Source organism: Nuphar pumila, chromosome 5 (genome assembly GCF_984573655.1).
Source record: "Nuphar pumila chromosome 5, dmNupPumi1.hap1.1, whole genome shotgun sequence".
NCBI lineage: Eukaryota > Viridiplantae > Streptophyta > Magnoliopsida > Nymphaeales > Nymphaeaceae > Nuphar > Nuphar pumila.
The window spans coordinates 127678255-127691174 of record NC_143253.1 but is presented as its reverse complement, the minus strand read 5'-3'; the positions used below and the strand labels follow the sequence as shown (position 1 = coordinate 127691174).

The window sequence follows — 12920 nt, the reverse complement described above, 5'->3', positions numbered from 1 at the left end:
CAGTGTCGAAAAAAAAAACTTGTGAACGTCACCAAGCTGATAGGATGTCACAAGAAGCATCTCTTGCTACCTGGTCCAAACCAGGTGAAGTCCCCAGTGAGCAGGGAGACCTCTAGAGTTTTTTTTTTTTCCCGAAAGGCAAGCTGGGGTTCCGCAGACTCCTACCAAAATAACACTCATGTGGCAGAGGGATTCGAACCTGGGCCTTCAGCATGGCACAGGACCCCGCTTAACACTTGGAGTTTTACCAACAAGAGGCCGACGAGAGGTTCCCCTTAGCATAGCAAAAGAAACAAAGCCAAAGGCCCAGTCAACCAGACCCGGATTCAAACGAGTCCATGCGGATACGGTGGGCGTGCTAGAGTCTGTAAGGGGAGGGAACCTCAGTCTGTCCCATTGCATCCACGAGCAAGGGAGAGAAAACACTCCCTTCCGGTATCCGAGGAACAGGAAAAAGTATTGCAGAGAAAGTCGATAGCAAAATTCCACACAGATAGCAATTTTCCCGACCACAGTTGGGGGACTCAGAGAGAGAGAGAGAGAGAGAGAGAGAGAGAGAGAGACTATTATGAGATAGGCATCTCCTGCAATGCACAGGTACTCCTCGCTCTCGACCCCTTCGCTTCGGTTTCTTGCTATCGTTAGATCGATTCACGGCACTCCAATCCTTCTCTGGAGACTCAAAGACGAAACCAAACTCAAAGAGTCCCAGGTGATCGAGAGGCTCGTTAGAATCATCACCCACCATCGCACAGACGCCATCTCTCGCCTTTCTTTTGAGTTTTCCGAGGAAATCCTTGACGGGGTTCTCGAGAAACTCAAATTTAAGCCGGAACTGAGTCTTGGGTTCTTTCGATTGGCGAAGAAAGAGCCCAAATTTAGACTACCACCAAGATCATACTGTAAGATGATACACATTTTGTCCAGGGGAAGAATGTTCGATGACGCGAGGGTTTTTTTGCATGAGTTGGTAGGATTGTTTAGCTCTAAACGCTCTGATTCTTCGGTTTTTAATGAGCTGTTGGATGTTTATAAAGAGTTCTCCTTTTCCCATACTGTTTTTGATATGCTGTTGAAAGTGTATGCTGAGAAGGGCATGACAAAGAAGGCCCTCTATGTGTTTGATAATATGGGGAGGTTCGGTTCTTGCCCAAGTTTGAGGTCTTGTAATAGTGTTATTGGTTGCTTGATTCGGAATTCAGAGAATGCTATGGCTGTTCAATTTTATGATCAAATGGTTCGCATCGGCGTTGTGCCGGATGTTTTTACCGTCTCCATGATTGCAAATGCGTATTGTAAGGATGGGAGGGTGGGAAAATCTGTGGAGTTTGTAATGGAGATGGAAAGAAAGGGATTTGAATCGAATACAGTAACTTATCATGCTCTGATTAATGGGTATTGTAATTTAGGAGAAACAGGTTCGGCATTCAAAGTTTTGAGAATGATGGGGGACAAGGGGATCTCGCCTGATGTTGTTACTCATAGTTTGCTTATTAAGGGATACTGCAAGGAAGGAAAACTGGAGGAGGCAGAGCAGCTACTTTTGGAAATTAAAGAGAAGTTCTGTATGATCCCCGATGAGGTTGCATATGGTACAGTAATAAACAGTTACTGCAAGAATGGTAGAATGGAAGATGCCATTAGAGTCCAGGAGATGATGCTGAATGCAGGGTTGAAGCCAAATGTTGTCACTTGTAATGTTCTAATAAATGGATTCTGCAAGCTTGGAAGGCTCAGAGAAGCAAACCAAGTGATGACTGATATGGTATTGTCTTGGGGGTTAATGCCAGACTCTTTTAGCTATAATGCTCTTCTAGATGGGTACTGTAGGAAAGGATTGATGGATGGGGCCTTCGAGCTTTGTAATGAGATGCAACAGAAGGGGATTAAACCAACAGTTTTAACTTATAACACAATCATTAAGGGGTTTTGTCGCAAGGGCCAGGTTGATGATGCACTGCAGCTTTGGTATGTAATGCGGCAAAGAGGTGTAACACCAAATGAAGTCACATGCAGCACTCTGCTTGATGCTTTTTTCAAGGTAGGAAACATTGAAGGTGCTCTTATTCTGTGGAATAGGATCCAAAATATGGGGCTTGTTAAGAATGAAATCACCTTCAATACAATGATTAGTGGATTATTCAGTAATGGAAAAGTTGTAGAAGCAAATGAACTTTATGGTAGGATGGAAGATCTGGGATGCTTCCCTGATTGTATTACGTACAGGATAGTAATTGATGGATATTCAAAGGCTGGAAACGTTGGACAGGCTTTTCTGGTTAAGGAGAAAATGGAAAAAAAAGGGATTTTACCTAGCATTGAACTGTATAATTCTCTGATTACTGGCTTGTTTAGGTCTCATAAAAGCACTGGAGTAGAGGATCTTTTGGCTGAGATGCAGGGGAAGGGGTTATCTCCAAATATTGTGACATATGGTTCCCTTGTTCATGGTTGGTGTAAAGAAGGAAAGTTGGAGAAAGCTTGTAGCATCTACTTGGAAATGACTGAGAAGGGCTTAACTCCAAATCTTATTATTTCTAGTTCTCTTCTCAGTACCCTTTATAGGTTTGGTAGGATAAATGAGGCAAACATGTTTTTACAGAAAATGGTGGGTGTTGATCTTTCAGTTGGCAGTACAAACTGTGGCAAGTTTATAGAACATGGTAGTAATGAATATGTCATAGAGAAAATCGATGCATTTCTTAGTGAAACTGCTGGCACACATATTCTACCTAAAGTCATTTTGTATAACATAGTCCTTTGTGGGCTTTGTAAGTCTGGAAGAACAGGGGATGCAAGAAGTTTGTTGGTGGAATTATTGCAAAGAGGCTTTGTTCCTGACAATTTTACATACTGCACTCTCATACATGGCTTTTCATCAGCTGGTGATGTGAATGAAGCTTTTAAGTTGAAAGATGAGATGCTACATAGGGGCATTACTCCAAATATTGTTACATATAATACCCTTATTGATGGACTGTGTAAATCAGGGAACATAGACAGGGCAGTTAGGCTTTTCATTAAACTGCCCCGGAAATCTCTGACTCCTGATGTGATTACTTTTAATACATTGATTGATGGATATTGCAAAAATGGTCAAATCAGTGAGGCCTTTAAGTTGAAAGATCAAATGATTGAAAAGGGCATTCATCCATCAGTTGTCACCTACTCTATACTGATCAATAGTCTTACTAAGATTGGGGATATAAAGGCTGCTAGGAAGATGCTGGATGAAATGATTAAGAGGGGAATAGACCCAAACTATGTGACTTTAAGCACACTAATCCATGGGTATATCCGAAGTGGGAATGTTGATCAAATCTCAAATCTCTATGATCATATGCATAATAGAGGTCTTTTCTCTGGTGCAGGTAATGATAAACCAAAATGTCTGGATGATAATGTAGATGCAATGGTTCCCATATGCCCACACATTTTGAAAGCTGTATGTTGACTACATATGATAAAAAATATGAAGATGGAAGTGTTTCGTATGATGAGGGGATGGAATGTTATGTTCTCTTGGGGGATGGTTTACAGCATTTAGCAGTGGCAACCATGCACCCAATTGTCTCTATGAAATTGCTCGACTTATTTCTGCCCTGTTGGATAAAGGATGTAAAGAGAATAAAGAGGCAAACTGAAAGTACTGTTTGCTCTTGTGAGTGAAGTGCTTTCAATAGCCTTCCCATTGTGTGATGGAAATTTGATCAAGATTTGAGTATTGGAATGAGGCCTATGAGATAAGTGAGGTGATAGAGTTGCATGCGAGATGTGTTTTGGCATCTTATTCTGGAGTACTTGATAAATCCAAGACTGAAGAAGTTGGCAATATGGAGATCCAGATTATGTAGATGGATCTTAAGTTTCAAGTAAAACTTGATGGGAAAATCTTGAGAAATAAATTAATGTCAGAATTTCGATAACATAAATGACTGTTCTAAATTGGTGATACATGATGCAGGTCTTATCTTGTTAACTTTCGTTGGAAGAGTACTTATCCAATATCCCTCCATGTAGGTTTTACATTTTTTTTCCTCTTCTGATTCTTTTCTTATCTGGAATTGAAGCAACTTTGCACCAAGTAACTTAAAGTTGTATGCTTGATTCAGCTGGCGTTACCTGCAGGAAGCTCACGTCTTAAATTTCTTGAAAATCATGGAGTATCTGAAGGTTAAAAGTTAAAACCATGCGGTTAAAATTTTAGCGGCCAGGGATATGGATTATGCCTAGATTGCTGATGGGTGGACAAGCCAATGAAATCATGTTTTTTTCCCCACACCAAGGTAAATTTGATTTGACTGTAGAAATTACTTATTCAGCAAGTCAATATTTTCAAAGACCGATTCCTTCTGGCCTTACATGTCCATCTTTGCTTGAACAGAACTTGAATCTTGCAATTTTCTTCAAAGTAAAGAGAATGACAGTTGGTATAATGTGTCATTTCACTTGTCTTGGAAGGGCGACATTATATATATGCATAATTATAATTATACAATTAGATACAAATTCTAGTAAGAACCAAGGGTCTAGACTCATATAGTACGATCTAACATTTGTTCATTCATTCCCATCCGATTGAAGAAGAAATATTTTTGCTTTCTCTAGATTTCTTGATGAATCTATCTATAATATATATGAGCCTATATGATGTTAAACATTTTATACTTTTATGTCAACGGTAGCTACATTCAATTGATTGGAATGACAAAACATCCTTAAAAGCAATGACATTACTAAAATGAACATTGTTACTTTTTGGGGTCAAGAAAGTTGGTTTTCACTTTTTCAAATTAAAGTTATTAAAGTACATCTTGTTACTTTTTGAAAAATGTATTTGAATGTTTTCTTTTAAAACAAAAGACTTTTTTCCAAAAAGTAACCAGGTATTTTGAAAAAAATCATTGTTTTTAAGTGTATTTTAATAATTTTAGTCAGTTGAATGCTGCTAATGTTTAATGTAAAAGCCTTCAGGGCATCATCCTTGGTTTGCCTAATTGCATGGTGTCAAGCTTGGGGGCTAGTTTGTAGACTGTTCCAGGCCTAGGATTAATCATGTGAAAGAAAGATTAAAAGATAGGGCACTTCTTATCTTGGTTAGTGAAACTATAACTCATCTTTTTTTTTCCTGTATGAAACTATGGTTCTTAGTCCAACATTTTCTGTCTATCAGGTTTTGTTTGAAAATAATATTGAACGTTTTTTATAACAGTGAATTTGAATAGAAAATTGAAATATAAATTGGTCTGATTCACTTGAGTGTAGGTATTACCAAATCTGACCCTATCAGATATGCCCTAATCAGTTATGGGTTCAGATTCATAGTTGAATTATCACTCCAACCCAATCTATTGATTTTGCTATACTTGGGCTAGTCTGAATGATGTTTGCATCCGTTCAGCTTTTGTTTTTAGTGCTTGATTAGTCACATTTAACTACTTCTGCAAGACTTAATGCACATGTCTGGCTATTACTCATTCTGTAAGCTGCTTCCGACACCCACATCATGTTTAAGCCTTAATAACATCAGTTAGATGGTCAGATAACTGACAGAAACCCATACTGTTGAGTTCCCTCGATTTGAATGGCTGCATAAATCAGTTGTAGACTATTGCTTTGTGTAACCTGGAGATTGAGCAAACTCTGTTGTCATTTTTGAGTGTCGATAATAAAGGCATCATCTGTATTGGAGTTTGGTTGCTTGTTTTCAAGCTAGAAGCTTAGGTAGCATTTTGTACACGAAAAACTTTTCTCTATGCCATGATTGAGAAGATTCCATATGTAACCTTGTTAAAGAGAAATGTGATCTTGCTTATTGATAGTTGGAAGTTGGAACCCCTAACACTAGTCTTCAAGAAATTGTGGTCGTGAGGGCATTCCATCTTATTGGAATGATAGTGAACAGAAAATAGGACAATTTACAAGCTGTGTTTCTTTTTCTCCTTTTTGTCTTTTGAGTCATGACTTAGATAATTTATCTGTTACATTTAAATGTTTCCTTGCAGTAATTGGCATTTTACATTGCAGCACGGAGAATTGGTTGAGAAGGAAAGCTGGTTACCAGAATGCCTTGTCATGGTAGACGAGTCTCCTTTAACATGAAATATCTGCTTATGCAATTTCCATACTGGTGTTATTTTGTATTGTATATATATACACATTATGCATATATGTATTAATATTAATATATACATATAGTTTTTTTTTTGTTTTTTTTTTTGTACATGTAATAGGTCCTGCCCATTAGAGGCAGTTCTGTATGTTTTTATTTTACTTTGTTTTTTTATTTTCTATTTTTCTAGCCGTTGGGACTAGCCCAACTAGCTGTTGGGTTAGTCCAGTGGCTTAAACTAGCCATTGGACTAGCCCTCTTGGTCATCCCTTGTATTATATACATGGGATCTCATCCATATTGTTAGTATGCTTTTCTTAAGCATTTTGTGCGTAAATAAAATTACTTTTTGTGCTAAGCCCTTAGTGGCTTGTGTTTGTGACCCCTTTTGTGCTCTTGTGCTTGCCATAATGGCTCTTGTTATTTGCTCACTAGTGGCCTTGACATTGTGGTTCTCCTTGTGATTTCATTACATGATATTAGAGCCAATAGGCTTTTGATCCTATTGTTGGACTGTTGTAGTGCTCACACCTCTTATTGGAGAATGTGCCAACGCTTCTAGTGATATTTTTACTTCATCAATTGCTCCTTATGGAGAAGGAGCCTTTGTTTGCCATGCCTATCAAGTTGAGTGGCTTCAACTATCGCACTTGGGCGTCTACTATGTTTAACCATATCTTGTCCAAAGGCCTCGTCAAATACATGGAGGATGCTTGTCTAGAGCCTCAACTCATTCACAAAAATTGTGGATGAGAACATTAAACTCCTTAATTAAGATCAGAAGGTCGCCGCCACCCTTGAGTTCGAGAAGTCACATGGAACGACGGATGGACATTGCAAAGATATTGGCATGGATCGTGAGTAATGTGGATGCTTCCATCCTTGATAGTGTAGCACAATTCAAAATTGCCAAAGAAACATAGGAGTTCTTAAGAGACATGTATACTATGAGGACATAGCTCATTGGTAGAATCTCCACAAAAGAATGATGTCTTTAAAGTAAGGTGACGAAACCTTTTGGGACTACTACAATGAGATGACACTCCTATGAAGAGAGCTTTCCATCTTGGAGCCTTAATGGAAGACTACCGAAGATCGTCTTAGACAATAACAACTTAAGAGAGAATAATTATTCATGTTCCTTAATGGTCTATGACCCGAGTTCGAGGAAGTAAGGATGATTCTACTCCATAATCCAAAAATTCTTTCTCCATGAGACTCTTACCGAGTTGAGTACGAAGGAAGGAATATAGAAGGAGAACAAGACAAAACAAATGACCACGTTCTTGCTGCTTTTAAACTTAGTGCTACCACCAAGTCCTTGTAATGAAATGGTAGGCTCCACGAATGCACTTGAATCTACTCAAAAGGAAGTATCTAAAAGATACTTTAGACAAGGCCCATAAAAGGGTATAAATGAAAAAGCATAAAAATAAATAACACTTTATTTATGAGAGCAAAATGCTTAAAAAGCATTTAGAGGAATAATTTACACAAGGGGATGCACCCCTATTTATACAAGAGTATTAAGGAGAGCTCATAAGGAGCTCTCCCTTTCTAGCTGTTGGAACTTCCAACAATTAGAATTCTAACCGTTGGACTAGTTCCAACAACTAGAAAGTTGGTCAAATTTCAACTGGAACTTGACCAAACTAGATGTATCTAGTTCTAATACAACTAGATACCAAAAACAAAAAGAAAAATTACAAAAAAATTAAAAAGTATAAATACAAAAATATATAATAATATTATTATTATATATGTGCTGTTTACATTTTAACACCCCCCCTCAAACTTACGGTACAATGAACGAAAGTTTGTTTAAGAGGAAGTGAAATCTGGGAGCCACGAGAGGCTTGGTGAAGAAGTCTGCTAATTGGTATTCTGACGTCACATATGGCTGATCAATGGTTCCATGCAAGTACTCCTCTCTGACATAGTGACAATCCATCTAAATGTGTTTGGTGCACTCATGGAAAGTCCGATTGCTTGCGATGTAGATTGCACTCTTGTTGTCACAACACATTCATGAGGCTTGTGTTGCTTCAACTCCCATATCAACGAGCAGTCGCCTGAGTCAAACAACTTTCATTGTAGTGGTTGTCATGGCTCTATATTCAACTTCAGATGTGAAATGTTTCTCAACCAATATACTGTTCATTCATGGGACTCAAATAAGAATATAAATGATCATCATATTGATAACACAAAAGATAAAGACCATCATGTTATTGCAACAGGAAAATGAAACAAATAGTCTCTAACAATCTCCTGTTCCCTAAATGTACTTTCTAGAGAGAATGAAGGAATCAAACCTCTACTCACGAGCTGAACCTCACACCACACAGGTCAGACACCAGCCCTATATCACTCGAAAACTCTTCATCAACGCAAAATATGGGCCCACCATTTGGGGGAAACAATTTGGATGGGTCGAAACAGGTCTAAACTCATTAACTGACCTTATTTCCCAACCTTAACACCCTCTGAGTAGCCACACAAATCTCAGATTTCCAGAAAGTAAACCAAAATAAAATTAAGTTAGGCAATGATGTCCCAAACCCTAGGTAGAGAATTGGATCTCCAAGGACCAAAACTTTCATAAAATAAAACTGATAAGCTTTCCGTTTTCAAAAGATCAAGGTTACGGTGACAAGGCAACGGTAAGCTATAAGCAACCCAATAAATAATGATAAACATAGATAGAATAAATTGTTTCCAACAACATGCACATGAATAAGTAATTCTACAGAACCGACAAAGAGTGTAAAACATGTCACAGGGATACTCTAACTTAATCCCATATCATATCCCATGTGGTAAACGGGTCTCGTGCCAAGCTGAAAGCTTGGAATCCATCTGCCTCATGGGGCTTAAGAGATGGTTAGGGTCTGCGACTGCCTAACCCCAGCTTGCCTTAAAAAAAACAAAATAAAAAAAAACTCTGAAGAGTCTGGGCAAGAGTCGCCATGCTTGGCTTGTGAAGGGGTTGAAGTCGTGCGATGAGCATGAGAGAAGAGATGGAGAGACTCAGAGAGTGAGAGGAGAGCGTACTTGAACATAAGGGGGAGGGGGAAAAATCAGAGTCGTGGGAGATGGAGAGAAGAGATGAGAGAAGAGATGGAGGGGAAATGGATACGCGTACCTGAATATCCCCATCGTCAATCGGTTGCGGTCACCGGACCTTGGAAAAGGTCGCCGGAAGTTCTGAAGGTCATCGGTCAGTGGCCAAAATCTTGAGAGAGAGAGGAAGAGAGAGACTCGGAAGAGGCGTGAAAAAAAACCCCTAAAGCGTCTCTTTTATGTTTTTTTCGTGTGTTTTTAAAAATTCCAATTTTGCCCTTAATAAAAAAAACTTTCTTTTTTAAAAAAAGGGCAAAATAGTAATAAAGTTAACTCGTACCCCTTTAAAGGGGTCACGTACCCCATTAAAGGGATACACGTACCCCTTTAATAGGATACGCGTACCCTGTGCATTTCGGAAGCGTTGCGTTTCGCGCTTCCGAAGCACGTATCGTGTGTAGACGATGAACCTAGCCCTAGATAGATAGAGAGAGAGAGAGAGAGAGAGAGAGAGAGAGAGAGAGAGAGAGAGAGAGAGAGAGAGAGAGAGAGAGAGAGAGAGACGGCTGCACTAGAAAACACAGAACTCGTTATGTTATTAGGGCCTCTCTCTATGTTAAATAGAGAGAGGCTTAAAAGCCTAATTACAATAAAGCCCCATTATAAAAGCAACATTCCAAATAGCATATTAAAATAAAAAAACTTTACTTAAAACCACCTATTCTCAACACTCCCCCTCAAGCTGGAGCATAGATATCAATCATGCTCAGCTTGTCACAACATTTTGAGAAATTTGGTCTAGCGAGAGGTTTTGTAAACATATCTGCAACTTGGTCTTCTGACTTTAGATATTTTGTAGTGATATGACCAGCTTGAACCATATCCCTTACATAGTGGCAATCAACCTCAATGTGCTTTGTTCTCTCATGAAATACATGATTGTTCGCGATATACGTTGCAGCTTTGTTATCGCACATCATGGTCATGGGAGAGGACACCTTCACCTGAAGATCAAGAAGAACAGTACGAATCCACATCAATTCAGCAGTTGTTTGGGCCATAGCCTGATATTCTGATTCTGCACTCGACCTAGAAACCACATTTTGTTTCTTACTTCTCCAAGAGATCAAGTTGTCTCCCAGGAACACACAGAACCCTGTGGTAGATTTTCTATCCACTACAGATCCTGCATAGTCAGCATCAGAATAGGCCACTATCTCCAGAGTTCCACCTTTCCTGAACAATAACCCCTTTCCAGGAGAAGATTTTAGATATCTGAGAATCATAATAGCTGCATTCCAGTGTGCCTCAGTTGGTTTGTCCATAAACTGACTAACTTTACTTACTGCTAAAGCAATATCCGGCCTGGTCACAGTTACATATAGTAGTTTCCCTACTAGGGAGTGATAGCTTTTGCTATCAACCAGTTTTGACCCTTCTTCAAACAACTGAACTTTATGGTCCATGGGAATATTTGCTGGTTTAGCTCCCAACATTCCTGTTTCCTTTAATAAGTCAAGAACATACTTCCGTTGAGACAAAACCATCCCTTCACGGCTCCTGGCAACTTCTGTACCCAGAAAATACCTCAGTGAACCAAGGTCTTTTGTAACAAAGTGTTTTTGAAGATGAGTCTTTGTGGCATCAATAGCTTTCACATCATCTCCTGTAAGAATGATGTCATCCACATATACCACCATAACTATGCCAGAGCTAGTTTTCTTTATAAACAGTGTATGATTTGCTGCTGACCTATTAAAGCCAAAACGTGACATCACTTCAAACAACTTTTGAAACCATGCACGAGGACTTTGTTTCAAGCCATAAATCGCCTTTTTCAGTCTACACACCTTCTGACACTCTCCCTTAACCTCGAATCCTGGAGGTTGTTGCATGTAAACGGTCTCAGATAAGTCCCCATATAGAAATACATTTTTCACATCTAATTGGTACAAGCTCCAACCATGCTGAACAACTACTGAGAGAACAAGACGAATGGTACCCATCCGTGCAACAAGCGAAAAGGTTTCAAAGAAATCAATACCATATGTCTGAGTATACCCTTTGGCTACTAATCTGGCCTTGTACCTTTCAATTGATCCATCAGATTTGTACTTTATAGTATATACCCATTTACATCCAACAATGTCAGCATCTGCTGGGGAATCAACTAGATCCCATGTATGCTGAGATATTAAAGCATCCATTTCTTCTTGCATAGCCAGCTTCCAGCGAGTATCAAGCTCTGCCTGCTGATAGTTCAGAGGAATAGTTTCAGCAGATAAAGCTGAAATAAAAGATTTCATCTGATTTCCAATTCTGGCATCGGAGACAAAATGAGATATGGGATATAAGGTACATTGGCGTGTCCCCTTGCGTAGAGCAATCAGCCTGTTATCACCATCATGAAGATCACTATTGTCAGTAGAACTTACCTCAGGGGAAGAAGAAGATAAAGGCACTTGCGGAGGTAGATCTCTACGCACATATACCAATGGAGGATTATGAAATCTGGAAGAGGATGAAGTTTGGTTCGGGAATGAGGGCACGGATTCCAAAGGAAAAGGAGGTATATGTAATGGACAAGACTCAGCTGGATCAACTTGCAGCAGGGACCCAGTACTAGAGTAATATGGAGTGGATTCCAAGAACGAGACATCCGCACTGACATACTCTCGGCGAGAAGTGGGATCATAACATCGATATCCCTTTTGATTTTTGGGATAACCGATAAATATGCATTTGGTAGCTTGAGCAGCTAATTTATCACGGTCAGGGCCAAGTTTATGTACAAAACAAACACATCCAAATACTTTGGGCGAGAGGGAGAAGAGGGGGGTATTGGGTTTTAGGATATGAATTGGAATTTGATCACCCACAGAGGAGGAAGGCATGCGGTTGATCAGATAGCAAGCAGTTGTAATTGCATCTCCCCAGTATAACGCAGGAATATTAGATTGAATCATAATGGTCCTGGCAACATCAAGTAGGTGACGATGTTTTCGCTCAGCCACCCCATTTTGTTGAGATGAATAAGCACAAGAAGTTTGGGGTTGGATGCCATTATCTTGGTAAAACTGTAACAGATTTTTGGATTTAAACTCGAGAGCATTATCGGTGCGAACAATCTTGACACTAGATTCAAACTGAGTTTTTATTTCAAGAATTAAAGATTTGATAATACTTGGAACATCAGATCGTTCCTTTATTAAAAACACCCATGACAACTTAGAGAAATCATCAACAATAACTAAATAGTATCGACACTGAGTCCTAGTAGGAATCTTACTAGGACCCCATACATCTGCATGAAGAAGTTCAAAGACTTTATTACTAGACTGACTCTGACTCGAAGGAAACGAACTTCGATGATGCTTGCCCAGCTGACATGCTTCACACGGAAATGATGTGGTGGAAGGAATTTGAGGAAAGACTGAACGGAGCTTTGACAATGAAGGATGACCAAGACGACGATGCCACTGAACAAGACTGAATGAATGGTCCACTGCAGCATGAACGGTACCCATTAGATGATGTAGGTAGTAAATTCCATTTTCTTCATAGCCTCCACCAATCTTCTTCCCCGTCAGCAAATCCTGAAAATGACAACCCATTGGATCAAATATTACTCTACAGTTTTGTTCTTTTATAAGGCAACTAACAGAGAGTAAACTTTGAGGAAATTTTGGAGCATGAAGAGCATTTTTCAACTGTAATGAGGAGGAGATAGAAATATTTCCCTGAC

The 12920-nt window shown here is 39.3% G+C and overlaps 1 protein-coding gene across 1 annotated transcript; it reads left to right on the top strand.

The window, feature by feature from the left end:
• The first annotated feature begins 589 nt into the window (after positions 1 to 589).
• On the top strand, positions 590 to 3454 carry LOC149838632 (Pentatricopeptide repeat (PPR) superfamily protein). Its single transcript, XM_090008286.1, has one exon. It carries the CDS (start codon positions 590 to 592, stop codon positions 3452 to 3454), a length of 2865 nt encoding a protein of 954 aa, XP_089864412.1.
• Positions 3455 to 12920: the final 9466 nt, after the last annotated feature.

What these genes read in the sequence shown, in the direction of transcription:
- LOC149838632 (XM_090008286.1), top strand. Translation starts at nt 590, where the DNA reads ATGCACAGGTACTCCTCGCTCTCGACCCCTTCGCTTCGGTTTCTTGCT.